The 15,643-nt window shown below is 52.6% G+C and overlaps 1 protein-coding gene across 1 annotated transcript in view; it reads right to left on the bottom strand.

The window, feature by feature from the left end:
- The window catches only part of DDX51 (DEAD-box helicase 51), a 78,868-nt gene that overhangs the window by 42,340 nt on the left and 20,885 nt on the right, over window positions 1–15,643 (bottom strand). Inside the window, exons 7-9 of the mRNA XM_075321578.1 lie at window positions 14,237–14,345; window positions 14,017–14,159; window positions 3,184–3,382 (exon numbers count right to left, since the gene is read on the bottom strand). Coding sequence (XP_075177693.1) covers window positions 3,184–3,382; window positions 14,017–14,159; window positions 14,237–14,345 — 451 coding nt within the window. The remainder of the gene's footprint in view (window positions 1–3,183; window positions 3,383–14,016; window positions 14,160–14,236; window positions 14,346–15,643) is intronic.

Below are 15,643 nucleotides of genomic sequence, written 5' to 3'. Positions count from 1 at the left end.
TGCCACCGACCAAGGAGGTTGTTGGCGTGGCTAGATAGCTCGGAGGAAGCTGACTCAGTGGCAGCATCTCCTGCGGTCTTCTGAAGACGCAGCTTCGAGCCATTTGGTTCTATGAACCTAGGCCGAGCTAGAGGACGATCAGATGGAGGAACGGAAACCACCGAAACCTCAACTGATTCCTGCCCTGGACAGGTTCCCTGGTTTAGGTTTGTGGCAAGGAAGAACACTCCCCGCCAAGAGCTTCCTTAATTTCATCCAGTTGGTTCCGAGGAAACTGGTCCCTCCGAAGCCACAGGAGCCTGCGGATAGCGAGGAAAGTAGCCAAGACCACCGCCGTGCGGTGTTCAGCATGGCAGACCTGGCAGAGGATGAAAAGACTGAAGTCTGGAAGTTCAGGCAACCGTTTTGGGCATAGAGTCCCTGTGAGGGAATGCATCTCCTCCAGAGAAGCAGAGAAGGTACAAAAAAACCGCACTGCTGTAAAGCTGAGGAGAACGAAGCTCCTGCCGCCCCCATACCGACTTGGCCAAAAGGACAACCGGGCGGACCGCAAAACCTTAAGTGAGGAGCCATCAGCCACTGACATAACGGTCCGGGCTGAGCCACCTGAGGTGGATGAGCCCACTTCTTGACCACCATTGGTGGACAGGGGAAACACAGTCCTCAGAATCACGCTTCATGGGAAGCGACTGTCAGAGCGGAACCTGGGCTGGTCACAGGGGCCTGAAAACTGGAGTGGTTAAGGAACACACGTTGTGTTCACCTAGATAAGGTAACTCCGGCGGATTGAGGTCCAGTACAAAATTAATGTACCGTGGGATCCTTATAGAGGTGCCGTCAGCCACTGATACAACTATCCGGGCTGAAAGTCTAGACACCGGAGTGGCCACCCTTGGCGAATGAGTACACTCCTAGACCCCTCTGATGGGAGGGGAAGACAGGCAGCAGAACCCCGCTGTGGGGTCTGCAGGACAGGCTGTGGGCTTGGACGCAGCGGGCTGAAAACTGGAGTGGTTAAGGAACACACTCCTCGTCCTGTTAAAGGTATACTGATGCCTTTCTGCCAGCGGGGAATACTCCCCTGATACAGGCGGATGGAGGTCCAGTACAAGTATAATGGACGCAATCCAATCATTCGCATCTGCGTCACCTACGGACGGATCAATGTACATAAAGTAGCGTCCGAGTCCCTGGTAGAGACATCCTACTCGTCCAGTGAGTCAGCTCGTAATCGGAGCTGCGGGACGGGGAGGACAGGGGACCCTGCGTCTCCATGTCAGGAGGACGGGGTCTAAGCCCAGAAGGAGAGTCCCTTGTGAGCTTTGCTGAGCGAGCTGAAGCAGAAAACGCCCTGAGAAGGGGGCTGCATGCTCAGCAGATGCCGGGACAGCCGACCCCTGGAAATAGGATTCCCCCAGGGGTCAGCCACCGAAACCGGAGCAGCTGGAGGGACCATTAATGAGCCTCCAAGCTGAGGGGCCACAGTGGTTATGAGCTCGGTACAGCCGTACGAGACTACCTGCAGTGGATAATAAAAACAGCCTGCAGCCTCGCTCTGTGAGACATGCTGCAGAGGTGGGGGCTCTGTCTAGAATGTCTAGAATACCCAAGACAGGGTTCAGCCTGGGGAGACTCCAGGCTGAGGCACCACCACATAAGAACCATTACAGTGTGGGTCTGTGCCGGTTCAGGCAATATGAGCTTACATGCAGAACATGTAGTGTACAGCCTTGGAGCCTTGCTCCTAGTGTGAGACATGCTGCTGAGGAGGAGGTTCTATAATAAAGAATTAACTCCTTCAGAATGCCCTGAGAGTGTATAAAAGTGCACAACCAGAGGTTGTGACTTATCAGGCCGCTATTATGAGTGCCCTCCGGATTCCAAGCCTGGACCCCCAGCCAGATATTCACTCCCTCTGCACTGCAGAGCAGCCAGCGCCGACCAGTGTACTAAGAACGCTGAGAAAATGGCGCCAGAGTGAGGGGGGGGGGCGGGGGTTAACCCAGGAGCGGGAATCGGAGGGCTAAGGAGATGTACAGGGGAGGGAATCATCTCCTCAAAAAGGAGTGTCCTCCCCTGTGCAGAGCGGCCGGCGGGCGGCGCTGCAGTGTCCCCCTGCATGACTGACATGCAGGGGAACGAAACGAAACTAGGCCGCGGCTGAAGCCGGGGCCTAGAGTTATGCATGCGGCCGACAATCAGGCATCATCGGCGCGGTTCTCAGTAAAAACCGTGGAACCGGCCGGAAACACAGTAAAAAGCAGCATTATCAAAGTAAATCACTGTCCCCCCCAATAAAAGTGCCCCACATTGCAGAAGGACCCTCTGAATAACGTCTCTATACTTAGCTTTGAGACGCAGGGCCCAGTCCCTGGGTGGGGTGGGGGTTCAGTGCTCCGTCCAGCAGGGTCCTGCAAAAGGGCTGCGGATGGAGGCCGGTCTCCTGCAAGGCAGTGAGAACCGTGTTGGCTCTAACTTCAAGCCAGAGCCCCTAAGGGATGGTGAAGGAGCGCGGCATGAAGGGCTCCTGCCCTGAAGTCAACCTTAACAGCACCACCGCCAGGGGGGTGAGAAGGGACATGCCGGGAGTCCAGTGGACCCACTTTTCTTCCAAATCTTTAGAAAAAATGAAAAATCAAAAAAGGATGCATGTGTGTGTGTGATCCTCCTGACACAAAGAATGAAACTGGCTAGGACTGGCTAGCAGGGGGTGTATATGCTAGGAGGGAGGAGCTACACGTTTTGAGTGTAGTAACTTTGTGTGTCCTCCGGGGGCAGTAGCTATACACCCATGGTCTGGGTCTCCCATAGGAACGATAAAGAAATATAAATAATTGTTTATCAGCAGGAAATTATCACTAGAGGCCTAGTAAACTTGCTGCCATGTAGTCCTCCATATTCACGAGCTCTGTATAACCCTGCACCCACCACTGATTGGCAGCTGTTTGCCTATGCTTAGTGTATACAGAAAGCTGCCAATCAGTGGCGGTAGTGGGAGGCGTTATACAGAACTCAGCCTTCAGTGAACTAGATCTTCAGCAGATGAAAGTGATTTTATAAAAAAGCAGCAAGAAACCCAGCAAGTGATACATCAGTGTGATCAGGTTCTCTGCATCTACATCACGCTGCTCTCAGATAGGGTAGCTAAAACCTGTTGACAGAATCCCTTTAAATGGTACATACCGTAAGCTCCTCAGGCAGGGAGAATTTCTCAGAAGTCAGGGGCTCGGTCTCTTCTCCAGTGGTCTGTAATGTTGGCTGCTTATATAAAGATGTAAACAGTCGTGGTTGGTACAAGCCGAGCTTCTGAAGCTTTTCTGGATTATGCGTCAGCGTAGCGGAGAAAAGCAGTTTCTGCAGTGGTATCTGAAGCTGACCGTAACTATAAAATAGTAAGAAAACTAGATAAAGAAGGGAATTTTGTTTACTTACCGTAAATTCCTTTTCTTCTAGCTCCTATTGGGAGACCCAGACAATTGGGTGTATAGCTTCTGCCTCCGGAGGCCACACAAAGTATTACACTTTAAAAAGTGTAACCCCTCCCCTCTGCCTATACACCCTCCCGTGCATCACGGGCTCCTCAGTTTTGGTGCAAAAGCAGGAAGGAGGAAACTTATAAATTGGTCTAAGGTAAATTCAATCCGAAGGATGTTCGGAGAACTGAAAACCATGAACCCAAAGAACAATTCAACATGCAACATGTGTACACAAAAGAACAACAGCACGAAGGGAACAGGGGCGGGTGCTGGGTCTCCCAATAGGAGCTAGAAGAAAAGGAATTTACGGTAAGTAAACAAAATTCCCTTCTTCTTTGTCGCTCCATTGGGAGACCGACAATTGGGACGTCCAAAAGCAGTCCCTGGGTGGGTAAAAGAATACCTCGATAAAAAGAGCCGAAACGGCCCCCTCTTACAGGTGGGCAACCGCCGCCTGAAGGACTCGCCTACCTAGACTGGCGTCTGCCGAAGCATAGGTATGCACCTGATAGTGTTTCGTAAAAGTGTGCAGACTAGACCAGGTAGCTGCCTGACACACCTGCTGAGCCGTAGCCCGGTGCCGCAGTGCCCAGGACGCACCCACGGCTCTGGTAGAATGGGCTTTCAACCCTGAAGGAAGTGGAAGCCCAGAAGAACGGTAGGATTCAAGAATTGGTTCCTTGATCCATCGAGCCAAGGTTGACTTGGAAGCCTGCGAACCCTTACGCTGGCCAGCGACAAGGACAAAGAGGGCATCTGAACGGCGTATGGGCGCCGTGCGAGACACGTAGAGTCGGAGTGCTCTCACTAAATCTAATGAGTGCAAATCCTTTTCACATTGGTGAACTGGATGAGGGTAAAATGAAGGTAAGGAGATATCCTGATTGAGATGAAAAGGGGATACCACTTTAAGGAGAAATTCCGGGACCGGACGTAGAACCACCTTATCCTGGTGAAAAACCAGGAAGGGGGCTTTGCATGACAGCGCTGCCAGTTCCGACACTCTACGGAGCGACGTAACTGCCACTAGAAATGCCACCTTTTGCGAAAGACGTGATAAAGAGACCTCCCGCAGCGGCTCGAAAGGTGGTTTCTGAAGAGCCGTTAGCACCCTATTGAGGTCCCAGGGTTCCAGCGGACGCTTGTAAGGTGGGACTATGTGGCAAACTCCCTGCAGGAACGTGCGAACCTGCGGAAGCCTGGCTAGACGCTTTTGAAAAAATACGGAAAGTGCCGATACTTGTCCCTTGAGAGAGCCGAGAGACAAACCCTTGTCCATTCCGGATTGAAGGAATGAAAGAAAAGTGGGTAAGGCAAAGGGCCAGGGAGTAAAACCCTTGTCAGAGCACCAGGATAAGAAGATCCTCCAAGACCTGTGATAGATCTTGGCGGACGTTGGTTTCCTGGCCTGTCTCATAGTGGCAATGACATCTTGAGATAACCCTGAGGACGCTAGGAGCCAGGACTCAATGGCCACACAGTCAGGTTGAGGGCTGCAGAATTCAGATGGAAAAGAAGGGAATTTTGTTTACTTACCGTAAATTCCTTTTCTTCTAGCTCCAATTGGGAGACCCAGACAATTGGGTGTATAGCTTCTGCCTCCGGAGGCCACACAAAGTATTACACTTAAAAGTGTAAACCCCTCCCCTCTGCTATACACCCTCCCGTGCATCACGGGCTCCTCAGTTTTGGTGCAAAAGCAGGAAGGAGGAAACTTATAAATTGGTCTAAGGTAAATTCAATCCGAAGGATGTTTGGAGAACTGAAACCATAACCAAGAACAATTCAATCTGAACAACATGTGTACACAAAGAACTAACAGCCCGAAGGGAACAGGGGCGGGTGCTGGGTCTCCCAATTGGAGCTAGAAGAAAAGGAATTTACGGTAAGTAAACAAAATTCCCTTCTTCTTTGTCGCTCCATTGGGAGACCCAGACAATTGGGACGTCCAAAAGCAGTCCCTGGGTGGGTAAAAGAATACCTCGGTAAAAAGAGCCGTAAAACGGCTCCTTCCTACAGGTGGGCAACCGCCGCCTGAAGGACTCGCCTACCTAAGCTGGCATCTGCCGAGCGTAGGTATGCACTAGATAGTGCTTCGTGAAAGCGTGCAGACTCAACCAGGTAGTCGTCTGACCCACCTGCTGAGCCGTAGCCTGGTGCAGCAATGCCCAGGACGCACCCACGGCTCTGGCAGAATGGGCCTTCAGCCCCGAGGGAACCGGAAGCCCAGCAGAACGGTAGGCTTCAAGAATTGGTTCCTTGATCCACCGAGCCAAGTTGATTTGGGAGCTTGTGACCCTTTACGCTGGCCAGCGACAAGGACAAAGAGTGCATCCGAGCGGCGCAGGGGCGCCGTACGGGAAAAGTAGAGTCTGAGTGCTCTCACCAGACCTAACAAGTGCCAATCCTTTTCACGTTGGTGAACCGGATGAGGACAAAAAGAAGGTAAGAAGATATCCTGATTGAGATGAACAGAGGATACCACCTTCGGGGGAAATTCCGGAACCGGACGCAGAACCACCTTGTCCTGGTGAAACACCAGGAAGGGGGGCTTTGCATGACAGCGCTGCTATGTCAGACACTCTGCGGAGTGACGTGACTGCCACTAGGAAGACCACCTTCTGCGAAAGGTGTGAAAGAGAATATCCCTCATTGGCTCAAAGGGTGGTTTCCGAAGAGCCGGTATCACCCTGTTCCGATCCCAGGGTTCTAGCCGACGCTTGTAAGGAGGGACTCGCTAGGATCCAGGATTCAATGGCTACGCAGTCAGGTTGAGGGCCGCAGAATTCAGATGGAAAAACGGCCCTTGAGACAGCAAGTCTGGCCGGTCTGGTAGTGTCCACGGTTAGCCTACCGTGAGATGCCACAGGTCCGGGTACCACGACCTCCTCGGCCAGTCTGGAGCGACGAGGATGGCGCGGCGGCCGTCGGATCTGATCTTGCGTAACACTGTGGGCAGCATCGCCAGAGGGGGAAATACGTGCGGCAGTGGAAACTGCGACCAATCCTGAACTAATGCGTCTGCCGCCAGAGCTCTGTGATCTTGAGAACGTGCCATGAATGCCGGGACCTTGTTGTTGTGCCGGGACGTCAATAGGTCGACGTCCAGCTTCCCCAGCGGCAACGAATCTCTGAAATACGTCCGGTCGAAGAGACCATTCCCTGTGTCCATGCCCTGGCGACTGAGAAAGTCTGCTTCCCAGTTTTCTACGCCCGGGATGTGAGCTGCGGAGATGGTGGAGGCTGTGGCTTCCACCCACAGCAGAATCCGCCGGACTTGCTGGAAGGCTTGCCGACTGCTTGTGCCGCCTTGGCGGTTGATGTATGCCACCGCCGTGGCGTAGTCCGACTGAATTCGGATCTGCCTGTCTTCCAGCCATGGCTGGAACGCTTTTAGGGCTAGACACTGCCCTTCCCTCCAGAACAGTGATCTGGAGGGAGGACTCTGCTGAGTACATGTACCCTGAGCCCTGTGGCGGAGGAAGACTCCCTGACAGACTCGCGTCCGCCGTGACCACAGCCCAGGATGTGGGCAGGAAGGACTTTTCCTTCGAGAAGAAGTGGGAAGAAGCCGCCACTGAAGGGAGGCCTTGGCTGCCCGAGAAGGAGCAACGTTCTTGTCGAGGGACGCTGTCCCATTTGTGGAGAAAGTCCCATTGAAGTGGGCGCAGATGAATCTGCGCAAATGGAGCTGCCTTCATTGCTGCCACCAACTTCTCTAGGAAATGCATGAGGCGCCTCAAAGGGTGTGACTGGGCTCGAAGGAGCGATTGCACCCCTGTCTGTAGTGAACGCTGTTTGTCCAGCGGAAGCTTCACTATCGCTGATAGAGTATGAAACTCCATGCTGAGATATGTCAGTGATTGTGCCGGTGTCAATTTTGACTTTGGGAAAATTGATGAACCACCCGAATCTCTGGAGAGTCTCTAGAACAATGTTCAGGCTGTGATGCCATGCCACCCGAGAGGGGGCCTTGACCAGTACATTGCCTGAGATAGTAGGACCGCTAGGCGCAGCGCAGGAGCGCTGATATTCTGGTACAATCGGCACGTGGAGATAAGTATCCCTGATGTCGATTGACGCTAAGAAGCCTCCTTGGGCCATCAAGGGCGATGGCAAGCGGAGAAATTCCATCCGGAACCATCAGGTTCCCTGTCCGTTGAGCAGTGTGAAGTCCAGAACGGGCCGGAGTGATCCGTCCTATCTGGTACCACGAACAAGCTGGAGTAAAAAGCCGCGACTACGTTCTTGAAGGGGAACGAGGATCGCAACTCCTCCTGCTTTAGGAGTGTTCACCGCCTGGAAACGTGCCTCGGCTCGCTCGGGGGACGGGGATGCTCTGAAGCAACGAGTCGTAGGACGAGAACTGAGCTCTATCCTGTGACCGTAAGACAGAATGCCTCCTACATCGGTCTTGGACATGTGGGGACCACTCCCCTGACCTGGATGCAGAAAAGGTTCTCTGTGCACGGCGGAGGATGATAATACCACCGCCTGAAACGTCAAAGACGCTAATTGCGGAGCACAGGAAGACCGCATTGATCTCAGACAGAGCAGCTGAGATAATTAGAGGGAGAAAACTCCACAACACCATACTATAGGGTGAGGGGTGGGTCCAAGAAATATTGGATCCCCACCCCAGACACCAACTCAATGTATTACACAATTAAAGAGAACAAGAGTTTTTAAAGGTGCAAAAAATACATAAGTTTATTATAGACACACAGTGAGGATGAACATCCAAGACATCATAAAAACATATAGATAAAATATATAGTCCACGGACAGACCCAATGAATAGTAAATGCACAAACAACCTCAATCGTGTTGGTTCAATATCGTGTAATCATACACTACGGGTCACAGTAAAAAATGCATGCAGAAAATTGCGTGTCAAGTATACCATATTAAGTGCACAGAAAAGCTACTGTGGCGAAAAATAGCATTTGGCACAGAAACACATGCAATGTTGCAAATGAGGGACAGGGTTACGTATCAGACACATATCATATGGGTTTCTATAGGGCAACATAACCTGAAGTCAAGTTAAGGCCAAACTCATAGTGTATAGGAACACATTACCCCCGGTCCTAAAAAAAGGACCCCTGCATAGATCAAGTGTGGACAACGATCCTTGAACCATATACTTAGAATAGTAGAGTGGTTGGAAGAGGGGGGTCCGTGGAAAAGGAGCCTCAGAAGAGCCAGCCTACGTACGTTTCGATTAGGTTAATCTTCGTCAGGGAAGAGGCATCTCCTGACACTCACCCCTGACGCCAGGCTTTAAATAGCGGTACGGTAAATGCCGAACCCGGAAGTCCCATTGCCGGCGCGCGCACCATGTGACCTAGGAGATCGCGCGAGACGCCAGCCGTCACGCCGTGCTCGCGCATGCGCGGGAGCGGGGACGCGTCACCAAGGCTCCCGCGCATGCGCGCGACGCTCAGACGGCGGCAGCTCCGAGCGCACCACCCAGGGCATGGCGCGCACGCGCCGAGACGACCGTAATGCATGGAAACAAGCTATTGCAGTATATATGACACATTGGCAGCAAACAGACTCGAAATATCACATCATTATGAGTACATCATATCGGAAATCCATTCTCAGGTTTCATGTGTAGACAGGAGAAATGTTGCTGCACAGATGTTTTTGATGTTGACATTCTAATTTCTAAGTCCTACAAACAAAACATAAGGCATATTCATATTATACTGGCCTGGATACAGGGGAGAATGTGAGAAACATAAAAATAATAAAAAGGAAATGCATGAGGCGCCTCAAAGGGTGTGACTGGGCTCGAAGGAGCGATTGCACCCCTGTCTGTAGTGAACGCTGTTTGTCCAGCGGAAGCTTCACTATCGCTGATAGAGTATGAAACTCCATGCTGAGATATGTCAGTGATTGTGCCGGTGTCAATTTTGACTTTGGGAAAATTGATGAACCACCCGAATCTCTGGAGAGTCTCTAGAACAATGTTCAGGCTGTGATGCCATGCCACCCGAGAGGGGGCCTTGACCAGTACATTGCCTGAGATAGTAGGACCGCTAGGCGCAGCGCAGGAGCGCTGATATTCTGGTACAATCGGCACGTGGAGATAAGTATCCCTGATGTCGATTGACGCTAAGAAGCCTCCTTGGGCCATCAAGGGCGATGGCAAGCGGAGAAATTCCATCCGGAACCATCAGGTTCCCTGTCCGTTGAGCAGTGTGAAGTCCAGAACGGGCCGGAGTGATCCGTCCTATCTGGTACCACGAACAAGCTGGAGTAAAAAGCCGCGACTACGTTCTTGAAGGGGAACGAGGATCGCAACTCCTCCTGCTTTAGGAGTGTTCACCGCCTGGAAACGTGCCTCGGCTCGCTCGGGGGACGGGGATGCTCTGAAGCAACGAGTCGTAGGACGAGAACTGAGCTCTATCCTGTGACCGTAAGACAGAATGCCTCCTACATCGGTCTTGGACATGTGGGGACCACTCCCCTGACCTGGATGCAGAAAAGGTTCTCTGTGCACGGCGGAGGATGATAATACCACCGCCTGAAACGTCAAAGACGCTAATTGCGGAGCACAGGAAGACCGCATTGATCTCAGACAGAGCAGCTGAGATAGCCTGGAGTGCCCACCCCTGCAAAGGCTGGGGCAACGGACGCGCCTATGGCTTCATAGATGGATCTCATTTCTATCTGTCTGTCCGTGGCATTCTTGAGCGTGGACTCGCCAGCCACTGCTACTACTGATCTAGCCGCCAGTCAAGAGGCTGGAGGGCACCTTATGACACTGAGCCCAAGCCTTAACAACATCAGAGGGGAAGGGACAACGTGTGTTATAAGGCGTTCAGTAAAAAGCTTGTCCGGGAAGGTGTGCTTCTGGACAGTATCTGTGAAGCCTTAAGGGCCACGTCCGGACAGAGTCCTGGGTTGCGACCTCCGCCCCATCCTCTAGAGGGTCCTCAAGCTGAGACCCTTGGAGAAGTCGGGGAAGATTCTAAGCAAGGCTGCTTAGCCGGACTGGGACTGCGGTTCGTGCTGGAGTTCACCACGTAATAACTAGAGGCCACCCCAGGAACACGCTTCGTCGCAGACCGATAGAGGCCTGGGGCGATCCCGCAGTGCCCGGGGCCTGTGTAAGGGGCCGGTCTGGACTGCAAACTCCTAGTCTCTTAGCCGACCATTTGTCCATAGCCTGAGACATGGATAGTGAAAATGGCCCAGAGAGTTTCTCAGCAAAAACTGCAACTCTGTCCCTGCCGCCTGGACAGGGAACGCCGGCGGAGCTCAACCAGTGCCCCCGTCTCCGGCTGAGCGAGTGCCACATGGCCCGAGCAATGTTCACAGTGACCACTGAGGATACATATGTACAGCCGAACTGTGAAACTGCATACAAACATTATACATCCATATATACAGTTCATCACATATACAGTTCATCACTCTAGGGGGCCCAGCAGCGAGCAGAAACTCCCTGGTGTACCGACCCTGAAGCAGTATGTGCTGCTGAAAATATGGCTGTTGGCGTATACAGTGGAGGGGGGAGCCGTGGGCATAACCCCAAAAGTGCGGGAATCTGGTACCCTGAGTGAAAAGTGAGGGGGGCGGAGGACACCAAGTGTGCTCCAGCCTTCACTGCTAGCCTCCGACTGACCGTTCCGCCCTTCCCCCTGACTGGCAGGGCCAGGGACGGGAGTTTAAGGCGCTAGGCCGCAAAAGCCGGGAGCTAAAGTTACAGACCGCGGCCGGCAAGCAGGCGCGGTGGTCGCCAAGTCTGAGGCCAAGGTGCTCTCTGCACCGTCCCCAAGGGGACACTGAGTAACTTGCAGGGATCAGCGTGCTTAGTGAGGGGGGCGAAGGACAGCGAAGTGTGCTCCGGCCCTCACTGTCGGCGTCAGCCCGACTGTGTCGCCCTTCCCCCTGCTGGTAGGACCGGGGGCGGTTTAATGATTGAACAGTGCCCGGGCTGAATCACCAGCCTGGACTGTAATGCACAGTGCGATCATACAGTGTAAATCAAGCATACAAGCATATATATATATATATTACACTTCGGCACTCAGTAGGGCCAGCACCTCAGGTGCTGCTTACCGACCGCACAAGCGGTTGTGTGATCACCAGAATCCCTGCCTAGGCCTCTCTCTCCTCTCCAGCGTCAGAATTGCTGACAGGAATGGCTGCCGGCGTTCTGTGGGGAGGAGGGGGCCGTTGGGCGTGCCCTAGAAAGTGCGGGAATCTAGTGCCCTAGTGTGCTGAGTGAGGGGGGAGGAGGATACAGAGTATGCTCCAGCCCTCAGCACTGACGTCTTGTGCAGCGTCCCGCCCTTCCCCTGACTGGCAGGCCTGTGGGCGGGAATAAGCGAAACTAGGCCGCAAAAGCCGGGGACTAAAGTTATAAGCGCGGCCGGCATATAAGCGCGCCCGGCGCGGTAGTCCCCGGCGCACTAACACACCCAGCAGTGCTGCAGTGTGTATGGCACAAGCGCTCCATGCGCGGTCCCCACTGGGACACAGAGTACCTCACAGTAGCAGGGCCTTGTCCCTGATGATACTCGGCTCCTATCCAGCAGATTCCCCAGGGGCTGCGGAGGGAGCACGGTCCCAGTGCCTGGAGACCGATAAGGATCCCACTTCACCCAGAGCCCATTAAGGGATGGGGAAGGAAAACAGCATGTGGCTCCTGCCTATGTACCCGCAATGGGTACCTCAACCTTAACAACACCGCCGACCAGAGTGGGGTGAGAAGGGAGCATGCTGGGGGCCCTATATGGGCCATCTTTTCTTCCATCCGACCTAGTCAGCAGCTGCTGCTGACTAAGATGTGGAGCTATGCGTGGATGTCAGCCTCCTTCGCACAAAGCATGAAAACTGAGGAGCCCGTGATGCACGGGAGGGTGTATAGCAGAGGGGAGGGGTTTACACTTTTAAGTGTAATACTTTGTGTGGCCTCCGGAGGCAGAAGCTATACACCCAATTGTCTGGGTCTCCCAATGGAGCGACAAAGAAACGGCCCTTGAGACAGCAAGTCTGGGCAGTCTGGGAGCGCCCACGGTTGACCCACCGTGAGATGCCACAGATCCGGGTACCACGACCGCCTCAGCCAATCTGGAGCGACGAGAATGGCGCGATGACAGTCGGACCTGATTTTGCGCAGCACTCTGGGGAGCATCACCAGAGGAGGAAACACATAGGGAAGTCGAAACTGCGACCAATCCTGAACTAATGCGTCCGCCGCCAGAGCTCTGTGATCTTGAGACCGTGCCATGAATGCCGGGACTTTGTTGTTGTGCCGTGACGCCATGAGATCGACGTCCGGCGTTCCCCAGCGGCGACAGATCTCTCGAAACACGTCTGGGTGAAGAGACCATTCCCCCGCGTCCATGCCCTGTCGGCTGAGAAAATCTGCTTCCCAGTTTTCTACGCCCGGGATGTGAACTGCGGAGATGGTGGAGGCTGTGGCTTCCACCCACTGCAGAATTCGCCGGACTTCCTGGAAGGCTTGACGACTGCGAGTGCCGCCTTGGTGGTTGATGTAAGCGACGGCCGTGGCGTTGTCCGACTGGATTCGGATCTGCCTTGTCCTCCAGATTCCCTGCCTTAGGTCTCCCAGCGTTGCAGAGCTCTTTCCAGGAAATCTTCCACAGGCAGAGTGCCAAAGAAATGGCTGCCGGAGCTCTCAGGGGAGGAGAGAAGCCGTGGGCGGCGTTAGAAAAGTGCGGGAATCTGGAGTCCCCACAGTGATCAGTGAGGGGGGAAGGAACATACAGGATGCCCTGGCCCTCACAGCCGACGTCAGGTCGGCAGTCCCGCCCTTATCCCTGATAGACAGGCCCGGGGGCGGGAGTTTTGCTACTAGGCCGCAATTGAAGCCGGGGACTAAATTTAACACCGCGGCCGACAAACAGGCGCGGTCGGCGCAGAAGTCCGCCGGCCGTCACAAATAAGCAGCTGCTGCAGCGTCCGGGATGTAGGCGCTCCATGCACATCCCCCATGGGGGTACAGAGTACCTTAGTGATGCAGGGCCCGGTCCCTGAGGATCAACAAACTCCTGTCCGACAGATTCCCCCAGGGGCTGCGGAGGGAGCACGGTCCCAGTGACTGGATGACCGCTCAGGATCCCACTTCTCCCAGAGCCGCTAAGGGATGGTGAAGGAGACGGCATGAGGCTCCTGCCTTTGTACCCGCAATGGGTACCTCAACCTTAACAGCACCGCCGACATAGTGGGGTGAGAAGGGAACATGCCGGGGGCCCCGTGGGAGCCCACTTTTCTTCCAACCGATATAACTAAAATGAGAAGCTGAGTGGATGTGTGCCTCCTTCCACACAAAGCATAAAACTGAGGAGCCCGTGATGCACGGGAGGGTGTATAGGCAGAGGGGAGGGGTTACACTTTTTAAAGTGTAATACTTTGTGTGGCCTCCGGAGGCAGAAGCTATACACCCAATTGTCTGGGTCTCCCAATGGAGCGACAAAGAAAGCATGAATTGATAGATATTCAAAGCTATCACTGCATGTATGAAGAGCGGATCAAAAGAATATTATGTAATAGTTACTTTGCTGCAGTGGGCACTCCGGGCATCTTGCGAGAGAAATGCTTGCAATGATCTTGAGGATCCACCTTATAGACAGCATTGATAACTTGAGTGAGCCAGTCTTGATTCATAGTGTTAATCATGCGATCTGCCTCATCAATAACCTGCAATACACAAAGCATGAAACCCTAGAAAATGAGGATAATCCAACATGCAAGCTTTATAGCTTAGAGAAGCTTACCAGAAATCGTAGATGCCTCAAAGTGAAGCCTTCTGTCATCTGAATGTGATCAACAAGTCTACCAGGAGTGCAGACAAGAATGTCCGCCAGACTGCAGAACCCAAAGATCCTATGGTACAAATTGAAAGAATAGACGTAAGACGTATAAAAGACGCAATAACGTACATGTCACAAAGGGAAAAAGGTCAGGTACAGTATAAATGCATTCTGACACGTGGCAATGATGGCATATCCATAGGTTGAAGCTCCTCTTCCGGGACGCCACGTTTCAGGTAAATGCATGTTTGGATGTTTCCATATGTGTTTTATGCACTGTATGGCTAGGTTCGCACACTGCGTTTTTTTGACGCTGCGTTTTTGTGCGTTTTTGGCTGCTAAAAACGCACCTACGTCGAAAAAACGTGTCAAAAAACGCATGCGTTTTTACCGCGATTTGGTGCGTTTTTGATCTCTGCGTTTTGCTGCGTTTTTCCAATGCATTGCATGGGGGGAAAAACACAGAAAAACGCAGGAAAGAATTGACATGTCCATTTTGTTTTCAAGCTCAAAAACGCAGCTTAAAAAAACAGTTGTTCGCAGACAGCAAAATTGAAAACTCATAGAATTTGCTGAGGAAGCAAAGTCATGCAGTTTTGAGGCCAAAAACGCACCCGAAAAACGCGCAAAAACGCACTGTGCGCACATAGCCTACTTGTGACAGATATGGACTCTCCCATTTGGGGCACATTTTCTGGATACGCTCTAAGCAGCTCTGCCTCAGCTGAATCAATTTAGGACCCCATATAACATAAAAACAATGTATACTCCCCACCCACCGAGAGGTGCCATTACAGCAATGTTGGCGTCATTGTCCTCCAAGAGTGACCTGTGTCAGGAGCAGGCTGCAGCTAATCAGCGGATACTGATTGCAGGATCTGTCAGGACAGACGTCAGCTCTGATGAAATAGTAACGGCTGGAGCTGACGGACAGCCCATTGGGTACAGCCGTCATGTTACACGCGTTACCCTCAGGAACAGCGGCGCCGACATTGCTGAAATGGTGCTCTTTATCTTATATGGAGTCCTGAATTGATTAAGCAGGGATTATCTAGAAGTGGACAACCCCTTTAAGCAACTGATAACTATATATACCGTATTTTTCGGACTGTAAGACGCACCGGACTATAAGACGCACCCTGGTTTTAGAGGAGGAAAATAAAATTTTAAGCAAAAACTGTGGTCATGACACACTTATAGGGCGAGGATCTGCTGCTGACACTGTTATGGGGGTAATGTCCCCAAATTTTCTACTAAGGTACCCCATCCTGGTAATGATCCTCCTGCCTTGTATATATACCCCATCCTGGTATATGCCCTTATCCCTGCTATATACTGCCATCCTGCTATATACTGCCATCCTGCTATATA

Source organism: Anomaloglossus baeobatrachus, chromosome 1 (assembly GCF_048569485.1).
Source record: "Anomaloglossus baeobatrachus isolate aAnoBae1 chromosome 1, aAnoBae1.hap1, whole genome shotgun sequence".
Lineage (NCBI taxonomy): Eukaryota > Metazoa > Chordata > Amphibia > Anura > Aromobatidae > Anomaloglossus > Anomaloglossus baeobatrachus.
The sequence above is the reverse complement of the archived record's forward strand: the minus strand, read 5'-3'. Positions and strand labels throughout refer to the sequence as shown.